Below are 23,341 nucleotides of genomic sequence, written 5' to 3' on the forward strand. Positions count from 1 at the left end.
CCTTGAGCATGGCCTTGAGCCTTGTGGGCAAATGGACTGGTGGACCTGGGGACCGGTGGGCCTGGGGACCCGTAGACCTGGGGACCGATGGACCTGGGAAGCGATGGGCCTGGGGACCGGTTGGCCAGGGGAATGGTGGACCTTGGGACCGGTGGGCCTTGGGAGTGGTGGACCTCGAGACTGGTTGGCCAGATGGACTGGTCTGGTCCGTCGGAATTACTGTCATGTTTGAAAGGGTTTCCCAGCGTCAAAGAATTAGAGACTACAGTCTTCTTTTTCCAAAACAAAAATGTAACTAATCGAGAATGAAAGCAAAAAGAAATATGAGCAATGATTCTTTTCTTATTTGCGATAAAATCTTTACATTAAGGGGATTTGTTTTCATTTCGTCCATCCTGAGCGTAAAGATGTGGATCTTTGATGCTTGAGCGATAGCTGAAAAAGAAGGTGAATCTTTTCAATATGAACATCAGATCTTTAAGTTAATGTATTAACATAACAATAAAATTTGAATCACTTCAAGGTTACGAAATTTTAAGACTAAGGCAATTAAATTATAAGGCAATATTTCCATCATCTCGAAATACTAGAAAAAAGATGAAATTTATGTCTTAAATCATTAAATTTGAGCTATTGCGAAAAATTTGTGCTTTTCAAAAAAAGCAAAATTTGTCGAAATGAGTTATTTACTTAGAAACTTTCGTAATCATGAAATAATTAAAAATAGATAAGAACGATAAGAAACAATACGATAAGAACTTTGATCAAAAGTACGACTTTGATACTTCAAAAACCCACCGAGGTCTCCCGGACTAGGTAGATCGGTGGGAAAATTACACGTTCAATGTTTATCAAACTTTCTAAAATTTGCTCAAAATTGAAGCAAAATGAAGAGTTAAATATCGACTAAATTCCTAAAAAATTTTGTGAATAGGTTCGACAGTTGAATATAGACAGAGTTGAAAATCTATAATAAATTATTCTATAAGTATATTCTATCAATTTGTAAGAATTTGCAAGAATATAATCAAATTTTATCTAAATTTTTCAAGTTCGGGAAAATAAGAAAGATATCATTACTGTAACCTGATAGCTAGCTTGGGAGATATCTGCTATTGAAAGGTGTCAGCTATTGGCAGATGACTGTTAATTGGATTTTCACTTAAGAGGGGTAAATCATCGTGTTTTTTGCGGCACTGAAGGTTGATATTTAATCTCAGCATAAAATAAAGAGTGAAAAACATACTTTGGGCTATCGCTGTGAGCTTTGTATTCCATTATTGTATTCTGGGGCAGATTCAGGATTCGTCTTAGTGTGTCCCTGAAACAATGAAAGCAGAATTAAGGCTCTTCATACCAAAATTTCAGTTAAAGAAACATGGAAAAATGGAAAGTTGGAAAAATGGAAAGCTCTCCCACTCCTGGGTTTATTATGTGAAAATAAAGGGGGCCATTCTTTGCATAAATTGTAATAGGGATAAGATTCCAAATTCTTTTACGAATGCGAAAGGAAAAATTTGCACTGCAGTATCTACGAAAAAATGTCAAACACCTTATCTTTAGGGGAAAAAATTAGGATTTATTAGACATACAGTTTAAAACACCAGTGGTCGATTGGAGAGTCAAGACCGCTTAATATTCATGAATAACACAAAATAATTAAATGCGGTTAACGAAGGCCTAAAGGCAGATTTATTAAACCGGACACTATTATTCTAGATTCACCCACCTAAAAGTTGTAACCGGAAAGATCGAGTTTACTGTGAGAATCCGAATAGCTGATATACAAACCTGATCCGGTTGATTGTATTTTGATCCTGAGCATTTTTGTTCCAAACAGAAATAATATCATCCTTTGAAAAAACGGAGCATGAAATTATAGAATAGTGCTCAAACATGATTTATTGTTCTATGATTGATAAGGAGAAGTGTTTTTAGAAGAGTGAGAGCATGATAAGATAAAGCGTCCGTGCAAGTCAAAAATGGAGTTGATCCGGGCTCAGAATTAAGACAGCGTTGTACCACTGGATGCAAAATCGTTTAATTTCCTAAATAGGATAATTTACAAGCATCAACTCTGGGTAGGGATGAAGATTGCAGATAATATCGAGAAAGATCCAGTCACAACAAAGAAAAGTGTTCTTTTTTGGCATACGAGCCAACAATTTTCAAAGCTTTCCCAGCAAAAAATTAACACTAGATCTGGTCTGGGTGTGAAAACTGAAATTCATTTGTTTTCGATGACCTTGGGCTACCTTCTCTGTTTTCTACTTTTCCACTACGTCCTCTGAGTCATTTTCTGTGTGAAATGCGGGTAAGGTTCAGTTAGATCAGAGTATTTCTTTTCCCGTTATTAGCCAATGAAAAAATATCCCAGCCCTTTCTAGGAATGCATTCGCTGTTGGTTAACAGGCAAAAACTAAAGTAAAAGGAATTTCAAAATCATGTATGTCCAGAGAAGAACTACTTTAGTTTTTTATCACAGGGAGAACAGAAACAATAAAAAGGCCATTTAGAGGACAATCTAGATTTTCAGAAACCATAATGACACTGAAATTCATACTGAAAATCTTGCAAAACGTACTTGAGAACAGAATGGGATTGAATTGTTTACCTGAAACCGTAGTGAAACCACAGCACCACAGAGTTCAGAGTCAACCATAAATTGTTCGCCAAGAATGGCCAGTATCTGAAAATAAACTACGACATCAGTGGCTGGAAATTTTTGCGCATAATTCGTGCTGTATCTAGCAACATTCTAAACAGTAGGGGTTTTAAACAACTTCAACATTTTAAACGTGTGCATTTTTCGCGCCAACAAACATGTGGCAACATAAACAGTAAAAGCTTTCAAAGAGCCAAGTCTGAAGATAGAATGAGAAATTGGTCATTTAAGTGTTGAAACTTTCAAGGTAAGAAAGAGCTAAAATCACGCAGAAGGTCTTCTAAAAACCCATTAAGCATCATAGCTTACAAGATTTTCCCAATAACGTGACGCAAGTCCTTTTCTCAGCCGCAGAATCCATTTTCCACCTTCTTTGTTTGCCTCGTCCTAAAAATGGACACAAAATTCAAACCAAACATCATCAATCTTGTTTCTTTACTTTCCACAAATCTCTGTTCCAGTCTTGATTTGAGCCTTGTTCCTTCTTTAATAGTATAAAAAACAAGGCATATCAAACTGATCCCATCCTTGATACATAATTTAAAATCATTTTTAATAAGAGACTGTTAATTTGTCTGTAATACCAAGTGGCAAAAAGCTGATTTTTAGATTGTAAGACATGGAACACATAATCAGTCACAGAGGCTTTCTTTCCACTTACTTGAATCAACTGAACAGAAAAATAGGTGCCTAATCGTTTTAAAGAATCATTTTTATCCAATCTTTAAAAGAAGGATTTTTGAGTCGTTGTTTAAGGTTGACGGTGATCAGTACTCCGTTTCTTGGGTTTTTGGTCATCTCGTGGCTCGCATTGTTACCAAAAATGTGTGTAACTAGATCTCTTTTTCACTGTTTGTCTTAACACATATAATTTTTTAATGGTAAACATTATGCATAATCCCGCATCTTTGCTATATGGCATAACTTGGCGATTTTTTTTAAACCCTTTTATCAAAAAATACAATGCAACATAGAAAACTAGCAACTGAAAACTACGAACCTCCCACATGGGTCTAATCCCATGTTTAAATAGATGTACATTGCTGTTACCAGGTAAATCACCCGGCCGAACCATGTAGGCGTAGTAAGACCAGAACTGCTCAACCTGTTGGGAGAAAAATGAAGCACGAAATGCTAGCATTAAACGTCTATTTACAAGAAAATACAAACAATGGCTAATTGAAAGAAATTCTTCTGCTTCGTAAACATAATGATGTCTTGAAAAGCTACGTTGTCTTTCTAGTGCTGGGCTATTTCGGCAATAGAAATTATCTTATTTTAATTACTTACTCTACCCCAATTGCTTTGCACAGCAAAGTTGATTCATTTTGATGCTTAAATTTCACCTAGCGAGAAGATACTTCAGGTTTTATGCGTTTTTGGCCAAAAATAAGGAAAGTTCGATCCGCGAAACGATCCCGAAATACTAAATTCGCGAAAATATCCAAAGATATCCTTTGCTAATTGAACTTCTTAGAAACTTTGTGCTATGAAAGATGTTCGAATCAGAAGACGGACAGAGGTCAAAGAAAGATTTCAAATGATAATTGAAGTGAATGAATGGTCATGAATGCATTTGAGACCCATTTAAATTTCCAAAAAATGGCTATTAGACGAAGATCGTGTCAAAGATTTGCGAAAAGTTCTTTATGCTGAAATTAAAAATCTTTCTGTTTCCCATCTTTCATGAAAGTGAGCATCTAAACGTGATTTTATAATTTATAACAATGTCCCTATTCAAAGAGGCACCAACGCAAAATTTCGACAATCGAAAATCGCAAAAAGATTTTGGTCATATGAAGAGGGGACAAAAGTTCTACCAAAAAATGGTTTTACATGCTTTGTATCACATACATGTTGCGAGAAACAAGCAAGAGAAACCAATACGACTGAATTTTTGGTAACCTAGTATTTTTAAGGTCCAATGGCCATCAACAAACAATCGATTGATCATGTGAAATCCGAACATAGTTGTGAAAGCTCTCGGCCGATGGAGATTTCTCAGCACAAGGCAAGCTTCTGCCTGGCGACAATGGCTACTCACGTTGATGGAATTAAAAATGTTGATATAACCAAGAAAGAATTAAATCAATCAAAAATAGGGTTTCGAATCGCTCCCAACCGATATCTTCTAGGCCTACTAGGTATTAGATGCTAAACTTTCTCGTTATAAAATGAATATAATGGTATCCAAACCTATGTAAGATAGAATTATACTACTTGCTAACCCTCACTGGTGAGAGCTTGTCCAGAATAGAAAACGTTTTTTCATCTTTCATCCTTTCTGTGCTATGTTCGTTCAAAATTGGTTTGTTTTCAATTTCCAGTAAGCATGACGACAATCACACGCTTGTTAAAATCTTCTGATATCAGCCTCCAGACGACCCGCGCTTGCAGGCACTCGTACCCTTGCTCGCTTCAACTTTCTTCACCTAAATTAGACCCCCTTTTTGTATTCCAGAAAACATTGAGCTATTTTGTGATAGTCTTTGCTGTTCACATAACAAACTAGAACGACGAAAATGTTTTTTAGAGATACCAATTTTTTGCGTTGATGCCTCTTTAACTAGTTGGCTTAGACACTTCTTAGATCTTTTGGTTCCGAGAAACCCATATTGGTTGTTGATAACCATATTGGTTGTTGCTATCTGGCAGGTAGGCCAGAACTTTACAAAGTATACCGTAAAAGCTCTAATAAGTCCCCGGGGGGCTTATCTATTCTTTTCAGTCCTAGAGAGGGGGCTTAATAGAGCTTTTACGGTTAGCAATGTACTTATAAAGACTGCGTGTGAGTCTGGGTATCGAAAGGTAGTGGTAACATTATGAGGGTTCCTGCTCATGTAAGGCTGGCATATCACAAACCTGTCTCCATAGGACATATAGGTGTTAGGCTGCATCAATGCCTCGTTCCGGTCTGATATAAAGCCAAAGATCTGCATTCTGTGGGTGGCATCCCCACTCTTCTCAACCACTAATCCACTAATTACTAGAAGCCATTTCGGGGGCTCAAAATACACCATATATGACCCTAGGTTGCATGCTTCATGCTACTTAATGTATCTTGTCAGAATGGAAGTTTATAATCAATACTTTTGAATGAGTATGCCCAAGAGCAAGATACTTTGTGATCAAAATTTGTAACTTTTGGTGTTCTTCTTTAAACTGTGTTATTAATCAAATTCATACCATAGAATAAGAGAGCCTAACTAGAAAAGATACCTAAAAAATGTTTACTTACTGTCGAAAAAGATCCAATTAGCTTGATGGATGATTCGTAACCACCTGATGACGTTTTGTTGCTGTACCGCTTAGAAAACCAGAATGCATATGGGAATTGCAGTCGATGTTCTCCTGGTCCTACTTCTGGGGTGGGACCAAACTCGGATGCTACCTAAAATGAACAAAAGGTCTTGATGGAAATAATGGCAATATCGAGTGCTGGGTTGAGAAACCCAGAGTATAGCTTGGAAAACCTAAAGTATAGCCTAGCAAACCTGAATACAAATCAACAGAATGCTAAGACTCATGCTAAGGACCCTAGGCCTTTCCAGGAGACGCGGGCAGGCACAAAGCAATACAACGACCACGACCACAAAATAAATTAAATTTAACGAACAAAAATATTTCACCCTGGCATACAGGGCTTTGTCAGATTAAATGGAACGAACGAGTGGATAAATTTGGAATGTGAGAAGGTGATGTCGGATTGGTTAATGTTGAATGGTGTGAATTCAGGGCAGTGGAGAAAAAATGGGATGATGGAAATGGGGGAGGAAGGAGCGGTGGGTGATGAAGGAACATAGGAGGTGCTGTAGAGGTCGATGATAATGGGATTATAATAAGATAAATATTTATCTATGAAAACATTTTTTTTACATTCCTTTACTTACAACAGTAACCTCACTTTACAGGTAGTTACTATCGGCTAGCCTGGTGACAAGTCTACTAATTTACAAAAGTTATAACATACAAATAAAATCATAGGAGTTTGTAGTATCTTTAGAAGAAGAGCAGTTTAGGGTTTGTCCAAATGGAAATGAAAGTCAAAATAATGTTGATAATAGTAATGGTGGTGATAATGATTACAATGTTAGGGAAAATAAGGTGTGGGTTGTAAGGGATGGCATGATAGGTGATTAGTTGTGTTGTAAAGTTGATGGTCGGTGGTTCTGTTCATTCCGTTGGGGGTGAGGGTGTTCGCCAGACTAATGAGATATTGTTTTTCAGCTCAACAAACACTCTCTCGTTTGCCGTTAAGTTGAAGCCCACCCCCGCGAAAACCCCACGCAAAAAAAATGCAATTGTTAATTCCGCTTGGGCAGTTGTTTATAGCAATATTCTCATTTAATTCGCTTTGTCTCACTCCCCAATGCTTGATCTACTTACTGCTATATATCAGGGTATTTATAAATAAAGTCGTGTCAAAGAGATATAAAAAGGAAATTTCCGTTTCTTTTGACAACTGTTAACAAGATGTTAACAACCTATAGTATAACCTGCTAAAACTAGCAATGGAAATAAAGGTGCACGAAAGGAACAACAGATAGCGTAAAATAGCAAGAATGAGAATTGTTACACGACACTGTCGAGTATGATATTTGTATTACAAATAATCTTATATTTTGAAAGAAACACGCTATGGATACGCTATAGACAAAAGAAACGAGTACTGGGCAATCGGAAAAAAAATTAAAAAAACCAAATTTTTCAAAGCAAAAACAGAAAAAGTTCCTTTCCGGTCTTGCACTCTCAACTAGGATCCTACTTAATAAATCTGTGTTCCTACAAAAAACTTTGCCATTTTGCATAAAAACTAGATATCTCTTTTGTCATTTTAAGGAGTAGTAAAATACAAAAAATTGTTTTCTTAAGATACAGACTATTTACAAGTAGGAATAGATAAAGCATGAATAGATAAACATCAAATTCTGTAAGGGCTTAATAGCCCATGCAGACAAACCACCAGGGGTCTTTTTTAGCCCCTGTGCTTTTTTCCCAGAGAGGCTTGACTATTTCATGATAATTAGTTACTAATAATAGAGATCATGCATAAATCATTAAGTAGCAATAATTGGAAATTAACCACACATATTTTTAATAATCTGCAAGAGAAGAGCTAAAAGATTTGCTCAAAGAAAATTAAAAAACAAAAAGGAAAACCTAAGTACTGCATCAATGCACTCTCTTATCAAAAGTGGGAAAGATGGAGTTACTAAAAATTAAATTCCTACCGTTCCTTCCTCATTTTTATCTTTTCCATTTTCTTCAATATTTCCATTCTGAGGGAAAAAAAGGGAAATAAAGTATTCTTGTAAACTAGTTTGATTAGTGTAATCATTCTAAGTAGGTATATACCTAGAATTAATAATAAAATACTCATAAACTTGAAGTTATCAAAGAAAGAAGACAACACAAAAACTGGTTTTTAAGTTGTGAGTTTTGTACAAGTCATCTATGTCTTACACTTGTAATAAAAGGACCTAGTTTCATAAATTCATATGATAAAGCCAATGTCAAAAGCATTAGACAATAAAATGAATCAATTGTGCTGCTGTCTGTTTGCCATATAAAATTGTGTCCGAAAACTATGTTTTAACTTTTCTAGGTAGGGAATGTGGGGAGAAAGCGATATTGCTCTTTTTTAGAGTAATAAACTTTTCTCCTGATCAGTGGTACCAAAGCCAATGGGCCAAGGAGGAACTGGCCCCCTGTCTTGAAAATGGTTAGATTGGCTAAAGAATTTCCTAAGTTGGTCAGGTAAAAGAATTTCTATAAAAATAAAACTGGATGTTTCCATAAAAAAGAATATAACTAAATTATCAAGTGCATAGCATTCTGAAGATTATTGTCTATGTTTTTGTCTGCTTCTTCCAAAAACATGTATTCATTGATACATTGAAATATTCTGAGCTTGTTTTTGAAATTTCTGCATTGCATGCCTAGTTATCAGACTTAAATACTTTTAATTATATAGGAAAATGCTTGCCCAAAAGTTAGCAGCAATGCAAGTCAAAAGTTTTCAAACACTGATGTCTGATTTCAAGGTTCACGTCTGCAAATAAACAAATAGACAAATGTCGCATCATCTTATAAAAACAATAGGCTTTCCCCCCCCCCCCCAAATGTTTGACCAGCTGTCTGCAACTGCAGAGAAAACTATATTTTTCACTGGCTATGCATAAATCATAAAATATTAAATACATTCTATGATAGAATCTCACCTGTTGATTGTCATTTTCTTCTTTGTCACTACCATTATCATTGTCGTCAACTAGTTTCAGGCTAAAAACAAACCAACAAATGAAATAGCAGCAAACACAGAAAGCAGTTACATGCTATTTTGATTCATTTCTCATAAAAAGACATGCACAGACATGCTGACACACTTTTTTATATGGAACCACTTTATAAGGAAACTAAGGCCGAAATAATTAGAGAACTTATACTACTAAAAATGAAATCCCTAAGGAATTTTTCAATTTGAAAAATTTTTATAACTGCAAGCATCAAGAGCTAAAAAGTCGGTTCCATTCATTTGCAGTCAATACATGTATAGATTGTTTGCTATTCTTGTGTCAAGTGCTTTATTGAGTAGTTTCTGCATGTGCTGTCTTGCCCCTCTCTCTATTTATTAAGTGTTAAGGCTTATTGTAGTCAAAACAAATTAAGGAACTATTAAGGAACTTTTGGTACTACAATTTGATGATTTGAGGTCTACGAATAATGAACTTTTGGAACTAGGCCTTGAGGTAAGCTTCTTATAAAAAGCGTGTACTATGAGCTGTATACATGACATGCTAAAAAAGTCAAATTTTAATGGAAGATCCAGCTCAAATAGCCTCTGCTCATATGCTTGCTTATAAATTGCTGGTAGAAGTTAAGTAGATTTCTGACAGTCTTATCTTTTAAGGAAAAGGTCTGCTTACAAGCGGTTGCATGCAGTGCAGGTAATAATATAATATAATATATTATTAATTTGGAAGAAGAGGAGATTTGCATACAGTAAATAAGGTTAAATGATAATACTTACGCTTCAAATTTGTTCATTCCTGTGATAAAGACACCAAGGTTTATAAACTCTGTTTTTCCTTCCCAACAATTTATAACCAACAGGACGGAATTCTTCTGTGCTAATTTTCAGCTCCTTTTATTGCATGAACTCATTCAAATGTCACGCAACTATAAAATTCAAAAATCATATAAAACTTTTTCAGCTACGTTGGAACTTCTCCTCGATTTTATTTTTATGGAATAGTCAGTTCTGTGCAATAAATTTAGCTTTAATTTATGATTGTTTTCGCATGCACCCTACTCTTCTTCCACCATCTTTCCATAATAGTAGTACTTGATGATAGAGAGCACCAAAACAACCTCGATATCAAAGCGCCGAAGGCGCCACGAAGGCGCTAAATGTCTAACTCACTGATCAGTGGTCTAACTTGCTGTTTTCAGCTGAGGCAAAATCACTCAAGCTGGAAATACTGGCAAAAGGAAGATCAGTACGGGAAATTGCAAGGCGGACGAAGGAAAACCAATATTTTCGAAAATCGGCATAAATTTGAGAGGTAAGCTATACTGTATCAGCTTGCCATATTCATTTCGAAGGTTTTAAGCTATAAATTAATGGGGGGGGGGGGGGCAACTGCCCCTAATATGAGTTCAAGAACATTGCCATATAGGGGGCTATGAAGGGGGGGCTATTACCCCAGCACTTTGTCCAACGGCGCATAAAGGATTTTTACCGGGCAAAAGAAGAAATTTATCTTGCTGTAACGTATCAACATTTCGGTAAAAGTTGAAGTTTCAAAGTATGGCATTAAAAATTGAATTTTGAAATATAACGCACAAAAGCAACACATAAGATTAACTTTTGATCACTCCCTTTAAGAGCGAGTTACGCCCTTTTCTTCGGCAAAAATCATTTCTGCACCCTTCCGACAATATCTTTTTGGCTTCGCCCCTGTCTAAGTTCCATGTTTTGAAAATAGCTTTTAGAGGAATGTGTCAACTTGGATCTGCTTTGTTGCGTATTCTACAAATAAAACTTCGTAGGTTGCAAACTTTTCGTGCTGGTACAACATTTTACATTAATTTTGTATGTTTTTGAACTAACTGAGCTTAATACAATTTTTCTGTATGAAACTAAGTTGACTTTAGTGCTAACAGTATCTTGATAACTAGAAGTATTCTTAATACTTGCTAACAGTATTCTTAAATAGAAAATTCTAAAGAGCTGTTTTTTAAAACAACAAAATCGTAAAATGAGATGACATGAAATAAAACCCCGAATTGGTCACAAGGAGGACTTCTTCCTATATTTCTATGTCCAGAAACAGGTGCCTTATCAAAAAGAATCATTTCCACCAAATCTTTTAAGAAGGATTTTCGACAAGTTTCTCAAGATTGGGGGCGATCAGTAGTGGTCTTTTTTTAAATATCTCATTGGGGGGGGGGGGGTTGGAAATTTACATAAGAGTGCCGAAGTAGGGGTCTCTCTCTTGATTTTTGATGACCTCCCCTTTCTAGATGCTCTTAGAACTTTTTTCTCTCACACAATTTTATCATATATTTTTTCATGAGATCACATTTCTTAAATATATATTGTACGCTGCGGGTCACGAGAGGCGCTGCCCCAGGCTTTGTATCCCCTGAAGCACTGTAAATGAGACCTTACTGAGACTTTAATAATTTCTAATGTTTGGTTTCGCTTTGACTTTTATTGGGTGAAACCCGTTAGCCTAAAGACAAGGGTCGTCGTGCTCAAGGGTGGTGCCGAGTTTCCTTTTGCCGACAAAGTGAGTGACATATAAAGAAAATGTTAGCGACAAAGAACTTTTGAAAGCAAAAAACTGTTTTTTTCCAATGCAGTTTTTCCAATTTTGTACGGGCGGGTTTTCAACTGTCTTCAAAAGACAGTTGGGGGCCAAATTTTAGCCCCCTGTCCATCACTTCACTGGTGAACTTCTGGCGCTTCCCTCATACCAAGTGGGGGATAACATTGACATGATAGTGGTCGTGTGCAAATGATTCATGTCCTTAGAATCTATTCACGGTAAATTGTTTTGGCCGTGTACTTACAAGCGAATAGCCTCACTGTTTACATGTGCCGCATCCACCCTTCATTGATGAGACCCCTGATCAGCCCGCAGTCCGTATTTTATCCACAAGCCTTCCTCATTTACAAACAGCGCAACTGGAAGTGGAACTCTCGCTGCAAATTTGACGAATTCCTGCATTTTAGCAAACAATAGGGAGTTTCCACGTGTTTCTTTCATTTAAACATCGAAACTGATCAGGAAGATCTCAAAGAACTCTTGCTGAAGCGAGTCAAGACCGTTTTGCGTCCAAAACCAAAGTTGTTGGACAGCGCCTTTATACCAACGAGTCCAGCTAGGCCCGATCCTGTAGTGGTATTCAATCAAGTAACAAAACGCTATCAGCAACATACATGGTGCTACAAATAATTTCACAAGTGGAATAGATTTTTCCTTGATACACTAAGGTATGTATAATTTGGTTTATGCAGATTCAAAGTTTATAGTTGAAATATAATTGCTGTTCAAACAGATATGTTTTCTGTTTGAATGTCAGGTTATAATGATCTATAAACAAAGAGAAATTAAAAGAGCAGCGAAGATCTAAATGAAAATTCACAGATAGCTGAAAAAACACTCTTCAGATGGGTTCTTTGTTAATTATTGTTTTGATCTTAATTATAGTTTTGGGACTATAATACTAGTATCAACTTGGACCAGAGGTTTGGACATAGACTAGTAAACGAACATTGTCTTTGGTCTTGTAAACTTTTATTGTTTTATTGGATTTAGTGGCGATCTTCCTCTTTTTGTCGAAAATCCACTTTAGAATGTTTTCATTCTCTATGTACTTGTTTTGGAAATGAAAAAAATATTTGAGACAGGAAGTTCTACTTGAAGAAATGTCGCATAAGCAATCTCAGTGTCAAAACCCAACTGCTGCCAAATACTTTGTATTGTTTAAATAATTGCTTTTGTTATTTTGTGTTATTAAGATCAAATACAAGTGACGTAATCCACCATAAATAGAAGGGAGCTGTATTATGCTGCATAATGTTCTCATTGTGTTTCTTCCAGTGTTGAGATTATAGAATGCCAATGTGAAATCAGACACAAGACTACATAGAGACAAATCATTTCATCATGAAAACTGCTTTGATTCAAGATAACTAATCCATGAGGCTTTGTTATAAAATTGACAATGTTAGCTAATGAAACCATAGACCACCTTAGCATCACTTTCAAGGGCGGTGCCAGCCCCAAAATAGTGGGGTGGACAATGAAGGGGTGGAGCTTATAAAGGGGTCTGGGTGGGACAACGGTGCAACATGGTAAGCTTTAAAGTTAATTATTGCCCAAAACCTTTAACAAGGAAGGAAGTCAAAGACCACGCTATAAGAACCAACTGTTAGCATGATAAAACTGTGCTTTATATATCATCTTCATTTTAGTTTCTCACTATTTATGAAACTGATGATCCAACAAACCATACTCTATGTCAGCTAAGATCTGAAAAGAACCTTGACTGACCATCAAAATGAACAATGTTCCGATCTCAGGAAAGAAAACTAAACCTATGTTTTTAATCCAGTTTTGGAAAAATTGAAAAGTGGATCTTAAAAAAGGAGGGTGGCCCAAGTCCACACCGTGGCACTGCCCCTGATCACTTTCAAAACTTGTTTGTTTCAGTTTCCTGAATTGAAGGTAAACTATGCCCCCATATCTACATGTTTTCGGGCATTTTCTAATTCATTCCGTCTTTGCAGATAAGCTTTCTAACTACACAGATTTGGTGGCAAGGCTATCATATTCTCAAACTTTATATCCCCAAAGTAGTGATTTTTTATTATTCTTCCCATATTTTTATTTGTTTTGTTTTGATTTATTGTTAAAAAGTGCTGCCAGTTGAAACTGCTCTTTTTGTAAGCAAAGCTCTGTGTAAACTATTAATGCTCACAATGCTCCACAACACTTTGAGTTTGTGTTACTTTTTAAATCATTAGTATTTTACTTTATTTTTAAAGTTTACATCTGTCCAATGAGTTTTTTCACAGCTAAGTATTGCAAAGGGTTTATAGAAATTGTATTTTTCCCAAAGCTTTTTGCCATATGACTTGTTTTTTCAATGGTTTCTTGTGGAAAGTTTTCCAATCTGATTTGCCATTTTTTCTTTTAGAACATGCCCTTGTTTGGTTCTTCAAAGAAAAACCCTGCAGAGATTGCAAAAAATCTTCGAGATTCCCTGTTGATCCTAGAGAAGGATGAACAAGGAAAAAAGTCTGAAAAGGTATTGACATATCATATTTTGGTTTTTCTGTATTTATATGGAAAGTAATATGTTCATATGGTTGTTGTGCTAATGTGAAACAGTCATTTCCCCAGTCAGATGAATACCTGCAGTCTAGGCTAGATTCAGTTTATAACAGAAACATATGAAGATGTTAAAGAACTGATATTGAAATTAATTGGCACATAATGTCTTTTATACCGAGAATAGGCTACAAAAGGAGGGGGGAATAAAGGACTTTTTTCGCTCTTTATTTCTTCTAGAGTCTAGTAATAAAAATATCTTATAATCTTAGGCAAGCCAAAAGCTAAAAATGTTTTATAGAGGCTTGCATCAACACCTAACTGCAGGGCATTTTATGTAGAAGGATTACCCATGGATTGCACCAGATTGGCTCATAAGTTTCTCAATTTCCCATAGGTAGGTACACATATTTTGTTTTATAAGAAACTAAGGCCATTTTGCTATCAGAAGTTTCTTACATGTTTCTTAAATTTCTTAGGTATTAAATTTTTTAAACGTGCTTCCAAGGTATAGTAAATAGTTCACTCACATTCACAGATAAACTAACAAAATGATCAATGAATTTTGATTTCCTAGAATGACTAACTCTGTTGAGATCTGTAAACAGTTAAGTTCATTGAAATACATTAATGTCAAGTTGAAGTCAAAGCAAATTTTTAAATGAAAACTTCTTGAGTATGCAACTTACTGAGAATTAATGCAAACTGCATGTCAAGTGTAGTGTTGCAGTAGTGATGTTCAGTGTCAAGACTGCTTCCAGTGTCAACTTGGAAAATTAAAACTGTAATTTATAAAAGTTTCTTAGCTCTTTTCAATTTGGGTAGGGCTGTTTCTTAACTTTCAAAAAATTGACCCTACTGTTTCTTATAACCTGTTTTTTTATAAAAAATGAGTGTAATTGAATCCATGGAATCATATTTTTTTATTGTATACAGTAGGCAAACTGATGATGAAGAATTTGACAAAAAAAATGATTGCTAAGTTGATTCTTCCCTAAGATAAGGTTTATAAGTCATATTGGTCTGTTTTTTTGGGGAATAATTTTGAGAGTTTCGTATGATTTTTGGTGCCTTCTAATAAAGCCCTCTTGAAATATGTCCCTGTCTAAAGTGATTTACCACAAAAATTCAAAATGTCCAATTTTATACAAATTTGACTGGCTCAATAAATGGCTCAATTTGAGTAACAATGATATGCAAATTTCCAGTAGTTCTAATCTTGGAACAATCAAATATTTGGGGTTAAAATTTGCAGAATGAGTCTTGTAAGTATGAATAATTATAGAAAAAATTGGCTATTCCTGACAGAATGGGTTTCATATTTGTTACTGTTTGATATGGAATGACCTTGCATAAAGTTGAGTCAGTTAGGAATATCTTTTGCACTGGTCTTGGAAGCTGCTAGGAACTCAGCTTTTATATGACCTAAACAGATGAAGTTTGAAAGAGAGCAATGAAAAGACAACATTTTGCTCTTTGAAAAGAGAGATTAAGTCAAACTCTTTGCACTTTGACTGAAAGTGAAACTGTTTTTCTTTTAATTCAAGCAATATTAAACCATGGATTTTCTAGTTTGCAACATGTCCTTTGAATAAGATATAAAAAGGAAAGTGATGAAACAGCCACTATAAGATCTGAGATGTTAGTCTTTGTTGAATTCTACTCAAAATATTTGGGCAGTTTTTTATGAAGATCTTCTTACTGGCCAAATTTTGGCTAGTGCTTAACATTAATGGCATTTTAATGAAACTGTTTGAGATCTGCTTTAGATAATGTATGATAAATTGATAATGTATGATCAGTTTGAAAATTATGAAACTTGACCATCAGCAAAAGAAGCTAGTTTTATGCGTTTTTAAATAAAACATAAATTCTACAAAATGCAGACCTTTCAAATCAATACCTGTGTATCCATATCTTCAACAAAATTTTAATTTTTCATCTTTAGTAATCTTGAGTGCATATTTACTCATCCTATCTTTGGGATGAATGACAAATTTTGTTTGATTTAGTCATTCAATTTAAATGTTTATAAATTTCTCATTGTTGGAAATCTATTAAACATATTTAACTTCCCTTGATTAATCTTATAGATACCTGCTTTAGCATTTCTTTTCAGCATTCATTATTTCATTATTATAATGCAAAGTGGAGCATATCATTGTGGCTGACCAGTCAACTCACATCTGTTTTATTTATATTGCAGGCTGTTGAAGAGGTTGCCAAGCACCTAATCTCCATGAAAAATATATTGTTTGGTGCTGGAGGTAATGAAAAATTGAACTTCACAGTCCTGTCTGCATTTACAGCCTAATAATCTTTGCCAACTGTTACCATTGTGTTATCTTTGACATATAATCAACCGAGATACAACTTTTTGTTTGGGGGGTCCAGCCCTGATAAATAAGTATAACAACAGCCATATTTTATGAAATAAAAGTATATATTTTAATTTTACTGCTTAAGTTTTTTTTTGGGGGGGGGGGGGGGAGCCAAGGCCCCTGCTCCTCCCAGTATCTTGGTCCTTGCATATAATCCTGGCGAATGTATTTCTGAAGAATTTACATAAAAAATTAAAGTTGAAAAATTCTGTGAAAGAAAAAGACTGCTGTGAAGGTGTAGGGATGAGATGTCGGTCTGACATGCAGCCTTACATGTCCCTATGTTACCTATGCTTTGATGATTCATGCCAATAACCCTGCTGATTTCATATTGAGTCAGTATTGAGCTTTGGTGCAGTTCAGAACATCACTAAAATGTGAAGTGGACAAAGTCTGAGGTAATCAATTTGACAAATAGAATACTGACAACAATTCATAACATTGTACGCGATAAGAATTATTTTTAATATGAATAGGCCAAACACACTGCATATAGACTTTGCATAATGGCCTACCAGTATTCTTCATAAACAGCAATAGGCTACTTACCTTTGTTTAATGTCTATCCTTGCTTTTAAGCAAATAAAAGTCAAATGTAACTTGATTTCCTCTTTTTTCACTGGATCTTGGTTCCTGCAAACAGCTGCTAAAAGTACTGTAATCTGATGGCATCACTACTTCATAAAGCATGCTAAAAGGTCAATCTATCTTTCTCTTTTAGATCAAGAGCCACAAACAGAGCTTGTGGCACAGTTGTCACAGGAATTCTACTCACAACAGTTATTCGCCTCCCTGATAAGAAATCTCAGCAAACTAGATTTTGAGGTAATATATTAAACACGACCAGCATGTTTTTTGCCTGTTTCTATGCTGCTGTTACACTTTGTTTGATGCAATTATCTTCTGTTAGGCAAAGAAAGATGTTGTACAAATTTTCAACAACATATTGAGAAGACAAATTGGTACCAGGTCACCAACAGTGGAATATATCCATAACGAGGAACACATTTTATTCTCTCTCTTAAAAGGGTTAGTTTTTTTAGCTTTTCATTATCCACCTTCTAATTTTCTATTTGAGATATTAAAATTTTCTTATTATGATGTCTCAAACCCCTAAATTTAAAAGATCATTATAAGTTTTTTCCAATTTCTCAGAGTCAAAGTTTTCAAATGTTTATTCTTGAAGCTACTGTAGTGGAAATCCTCATATGATCAAAACAGTGTCTTTATGCTCTTGACGTCCTGACATGCTTGAAACGTGGCATGTAAAAAGATAGGCCTAGAGAGCCAGCTAAAACTATTTTAATTAACAAATCCCTTTACATATAAAGATCTCAAGTTGGTAAGAACTTGAAAACCAAAACTAACTTGAAATATGGTGTGTTTTAATTGTTTTTCATATTGGTATTAATCCAGGTGTCTAATTTTTTGCCAGGTATGAAAACCCGGATATATCATTACACTGTGGCATGATGCTTAGAGAGTGTCTGCGGCATGAGCCATTAGCAAAACTGTTGCTCCAATCCAAGGAATTCTATTCCTTTTTCAAATATGTGGAAATGTCAACATTTGACATTGCTTCAGATGCTTTCACATCTTTCAAGGTAAGTGTTTAGGAAAGTAAGTTTTAATGTCTCTATGCCAGGAATTAGATTGCATGGAATTTGCTGTATGGTCTTGAAAAGGATGTTGACAATGGCTTCACCTCTTTGCCTGAGGATTATCTAATTATCATTTGCCTGAAAATGATCCAACTTGCAGAATCATCTGTACTGGTTTTATCTTTCTAAAGGACATTTGAATCACACATACTGATGTTTCAGGTTTCCTTTATAATTCTTTGAGGACCTTGCAAACAGGCATAAAAATAAGGAAAAATAACTTTTCAGCTAATGCTCCCATTTTATCTAATTTGTGTTTTGTGTTTAAAAGTGTTTTGTCTATGATGAATTTCAAGCTTTTATATTTCAACCAAAGGAGCCATGTTTTCGTCTGTTCATTCTTTAACATTGATCATTTCAGGTTTATAATGGTTCTTTTATCTTGAAATATTGATAACATCCTTATTCTGCAGAATCACATCTATAAAAAATAAAAATTTTGAAATTTTTCTAGGCATTTTAACTACTCAATATTTTGCAACCGTTCTGTTCCCATGTTGGTGTTGTGACAAAGAAAGATTAATATTCTAAATATTTATGTAGAAGTATGGATAATGGCATATCCAACTCATATTGGCAAGCTCTTTTTCTCCATGGCAGTTTTACCTTTGCATATTTGTTGCACAGAAATATTGGCTGTAAACTGTTCATAGAGTGAATAACTCTTTAAATTTCATTGTTTAGTATCTTTGGCAGGATATATTCAATAGTAAATATCTTAAGTTGTGTTATGTCTTTACTTTCTAGGATCTTTTAACCAGACACAAAATTCTAAGTGCTGAGTTTTTGGATAAAAACTATGATCAGGTGGGCATGTTGTCAGAAATCCTTGTTTTTTATAATTGATAATGTTTTTAATATTATTTTTATTTAGTTTTTCAAAGATCTTATTATCATTAGCTAGAGGAAAATTTGCAAATTCTGTTTATCAGTCAGTTTGTCCAATCACTGTTTTGATTTGGACCAAGTGGGACAGTCTTGCATCCATCCCTAACAAAACTACTTATGGAAATAAATAAAGTTTTCAAAATGATAAATTATATGTTGCTCTCATGATGTTGAAAAGTCAATACCCAGGGATAGTATGCCACTGTCGCAAATGTTTATAAAAATTGAGTGTTTTTCTTTAAAAGTATGGATCTTTACCCGTAAAACTAAATCAAACAATATGAGAATTGAAATGTTTATGTTTGAAAGACTCTTTATGTAGTTGTTTAGTAGCCAAGAATTTTTAAGCCTAAAAACTACAAAATTCTTACAGGGGTAAACTAGTGGCTACAAACTAATGGCTTCAAAATCTTACAAGGCTAAAGTATACCATTATCGAAGCTTCAAAAACCATGAAAAATCTGCACTCTTTGTTCAACTTCTGCTTATTGTGTCGAAATCCTAAAAGCATTTTGTTTTAAGATATAATAATTTTTCTCTTAGGTTTTTACAAATTATCGAAAACTGTTAGATTCAGAAAATTATGTAACCAAGCGACAGTCTCTGAAAGTGAGCAACTTTTATTTATTTCATTTTCACTTGCATTCTTTCATTTTTCCATTTTTAAAGTTTCAACTCTTTGGCACTTGGTTTGAAGAATCTTTTATGTGACTGTCGTTGATCACAAGCCAGGTCATTCTACTGTATTTTCACCTTAGACATAATTCCCATAAAAATTTTCACAGCAAGGGAAATAAAACAGCGAAAACGTTTTTGCGGAAAGGTTTTTGCGACCAGGTTTGACCCAGTCACTTGTAAGCTTAAGCATGTTAAACGGAGAGGAAGAAATTAAATGGAAGAGCTAGTTAAAAGAAAGGTTGCTTTATGTTTTCCGCACCATAACACGAGAGGTTTTACGTAATGGAAGAGCGAGAGACAAAGACAACGCACTCAATAAATTTGTATCCATTGATTGGTTGTAAAAATTGAGCATGTGAATCCATGTGATTATAAGCACGTGTTCTGTTACATATGTCGAGTTGGTTTGAAAGACAATAAGTATATAAGCTATTTAGGATTTTTACACTGAGATGGTTTATAATCAATCAAACGGCCTTTAACTATTTCTATTTGTGACTAAACTAGTTTAATCTTTTCTTTTTTAAGCTCCTTGGAGAGTTATTGTTAGATCGGCATAATTTCTCAGTGATGACAAAATACATAGGCAATCCAGACAATTTGAAGCTTATGATGAACTTGTTGAAAGACAAAAGCCGAAACATACAGTTTGAAGCTTTTCATGTCTTCAAGGTATGTTTGTGTGTCTGTGTCATTAAAGATAGGTTTCTTCTTTCATGTAACATGATGAGTCTGCCCATAGAGATCTAGGCTTAGGCACAACGAAATGGGACTTGGTTGTCCTATGCAATCTTGTTCTTTTTCAAGCCCACTTAATTAGATGCTGCGGCTAGCTGAGTCATTCCTGCAGACAACATTGACAAAACTAATTGATTCTATAGAGTCCTTCAAAATATCAAGCTAATGTGCTCTTTCCTACATGGGCATTCCTTGTCAACTCGACATATTCTTGGAGTAATGAACTGTGAAATCTTTTAAATTCTGCATGTTGCTAAGTATGCAGTGACTTCCAAGAGTTTATCAGCGCGTTGAAATATTACTGTAAGCGCCAATTATATCAGGAACTAGATGAACAAATGTTTTCTGTGTGTTTTTGAGAATTTTGAATGCTTCACTCACTGTCGAATTTTAGCTGAATGAAATATTCGTCAGTGCACTGGTAGGCAATGGTCACGGTACCAGATCCATGTTGTTCCTGGGGAATTTATAAGGGACTCTATGTAAATAACTTTTTGGCGGTAAAAAATTAAAAATAGCTGTGAAGAAAGCAAGCATTTTGAAACATATTGAAGCTTTTCGCCTGACATTCTACATAGCATAAACGTTAGAACATAGATCGAAAAATCTAAGCTAGGAGCTATGTATACCAAGTTTAAGATAGAAAAAGGCCAATCGGAAAAGAAAGCCCATGACTTTTAAAGTTGCTCAATCAATGCCCCTTGCCTACAGAAAATGTTGCTAACCGAGTCCATGGTATATTGAACTCCTTCTGTCTACACAATAGCGGTTTTTCTATCTTTATGTAGATAGACTCTGAAACTTCTAATGGAAACAACCGGGCTCTGCCAATAACCTTTTGCCATCAAAGTTGTTGGCACAATCTGGGTTTTTAAGTAAATGCTGTCCGATAGTAGAATCATATTCGTGACACTACGCAACCTGATGTAGCCTGGGAAATAGTATGATAAAATGATGACTGCAAAAAACAGTTTTTGAAACACCCTGAACTGCCCCTCTAAATATCCAAATGTTCTTGAAATTCACACTTTTACATTGTGCCTTTTCAACCCCGCCTAATTTTGCATCTTGTGATTTCAAGTCGTCTCCTATATTTGGTTACTTTATAGCAATAGAATATCTTTGATTCTCCATATTTTTAGGTCTTCGTCGCAAATCCCAACAAGGCACAGCCAATACAAGACATACTCATAAAAAACAAAGATCGACTAGTGGAGTTTTTAACCATGTTTCACACAGATCGAACAGGTAAGTTTATTGGCCAATCAGTGATTGTGATAACACTCACACGCTTGATGATTGGCTGATATTGATTGACAGATGTCTTAAGCCACTTTAGTATCTCTCGATTTTTTTCAAGGTCATTCATTCTTCAGGTGCTTTGTGCATCCTTGTCATGGCGAAATGAAAGAAAGCATCATGTTCTAATTATCAGCCGTAGAATTATCGGGCATTAGCTGTACCCCCTGCTTAACTAGCTACACCCGTCCTACTTGTTTGGAACGTAAACCTGCAGCCGGGGACACCATTCTTTACACAATGTATCACAGCTGCTATATAAAGATTTGCAAATGATTATTGGTCGTATAGAAATAACTTCAATTCCCATTCAATTTACATTGGAATGTAGTTGTTTGCCGAAAAGTTTCATGCTGACTGAAAGATTTCTTTAGACCCACTTTAATAGTATCTGTTTTAACTTTGCAGAGGACGAACAGTTCAATGATGAAAAAACGTACCTGATAAAGCAAATCAAAGAACTCCAGCCGGCCCAACGAAGCCAAGCTGCGTCGAACTAGCTCGATAATTTTGTCCGTTTTGTCGTAATTTTCAATTGTTTATCGTTATTAAGTTCAAAATAATAAAAAGCCTTCAGCCGTTAACTTGTAAAGTTGTGAGTCGTCGATAAAGTTTCCGAGTGCTTTGTTAACATCCTGTTAAAAGAAACAATGAATGTAGCAAGAATGTAGGGAAAAAGAAAGGACAGGTGCAACTAAAACATAGGCAGAGAATACAAAAATATGAACAATAAGTTGATACTGGAAAAGTAGTTAGTCCATATAAATTGCAGTTGTGAGGAAGATCGTAAACACTGCTGATGAAATGTTAACATGCTTCCAGCTGTTCTGTGATCTTATTGGTTAGACTGACCTACTTCTACGTTGATTGGTTTAGACCGAGCTTTACCCTTCCCCCTCGAAGCATCCCTCACCCCTCGAAGCATCCTATTTGTACGGATACACTGTTTTAATCAATGTAAAAGGCGTTTTCCCATTGCATTTTCCAATTCCGCAACATAGTTTCTGAAAGGGAATCCTCAACCAAAAAGCTTCACAATCTAAGCTTCATTCCCCGCGAAACTGACTTTTCAATGCTAATGTCCCGTATGTTCTTGTAGGGTTAGACGGCTTTTGCATTTATTATGAGAATCTACCCAGAATAATGTGGGTACTATCACTTTTCGTTTTTCGTGCTCTACTGTTTTGGCCTTTTCTAGCTGATTGACTTGAATTTTCACTTGAAAATATGAAAAAGATTCCCGAACCTAGCGAACCGGTTGCTTTGGTGTTTACCTGCAATAAATTTGAAACCCATTAGCCGGTATCGACCCGACTTGGTCTACATATTTTCATTTAATATCGAACTTCAACTTTTAGGAGCTCTCGAGGCTCTTTTTAATACAAATGTTCTTTCCAACCTGCCATGAGTCTGAAATAATGAAATAACTTGACACTGCTATCCAATTTGCGGCATTTCGATCTTTAGGCCTTGGTCGTAGTTATTTTTTCATTAGACCTGTCTTCAAGTTCAAGGTTCGAAAACTGGAAAACCTGTTTTCCACAAAATTATGGTAGAAAGTAAATGCAAAGAAATACAATAGGTTTGCAAGGGAATGGTGTTCCCTATATGATCTCGACAACCTTTTACACATCGAAAGGGTGTGCTAAGATAAAATAAAATGGAACCAGGAAGGGAATAAATAAA

At 35.3% G+C, this 23,341-nt stretch overlaps 2 protein-coding genes across 2 annotated transcripts; one reads left to right on the forward strand and one right to left on the reverse strand.

Moving 5' to 3' along the window:
* Positions 1–328: 328 nt before the first annotated feature.
* Positions 329–10,014, reverse strand: LOC135684624 (eukaryotic translation initiation factor 4E type 2). The gene is made up of 10 exons (XM_065200258.2): positions 9,696–10,014; positions 8,887–8,947; positions 7,897–7,944; positions 5,904–6,056; positions 3,666–3,770; positions 2,975–3,052; positions 2,615–2,689; positions 1,792–1,853; positions 1,247–1,321; positions 329–435 (listed from the first exon to the last, which is right to left on the reverse strand). Exons 1-10 carry the CDS (start codon positions 9,710–9,712, stop codon positions 366–368), a joined length of 744 nt encoding a protein of 247 aa, XP_065056330.1. The 5' UTR covers positions 9,713–10,014; the 3' UTR covers positions 329–365.
* A 1,805-nt stretch (positions 10,015–11,819) lies between these two features.
* On the forward strand, positions 11,820–22,478 carry LOC135684461 (calcium-binding protein 39). Its single transcript, XM_065200036.2, has 11 exons — positions 11,820–12,167; positions 13,877–13,987; positions 16,217–16,277; positions 17,113–17,216; positions 17,302–17,420; positions 17,827–17,995; positions 18,800–18,859; positions 19,484–19,549; positions 20,147–20,290; positions 21,499–21,604; positions 22,064–22,478. Exons 2-11 carry the CDS (start codon positions 13,880–13,882, stop codon positions 22,153–22,155), a joined length of 1,029 nt encoding a protein of 342 aa, XP_065056108.1. The 5' UTR covers positions 11,820–12,167; positions 13,877–13,879; the 3' UTR covers positions 22,156–22,478.
* Positions 22,479–23,341: the final 863 nt, after the last annotated feature.

Source organism: Rhopilema esculentum, chromosome 21, assembly GCF_057945365.1.
Source record: "Rhopilema esculentum isolate cy_ngs chromosome 21, ASM5794536v1, whole genome shotgun sequence".
Taxonomy (NCBI): Eukaryota; Metazoa; Cnidaria; class Scyphozoa; order Rhizostomeae; family Rhizostomatidae; genus Rhopilema; species Rhopilema esculentum.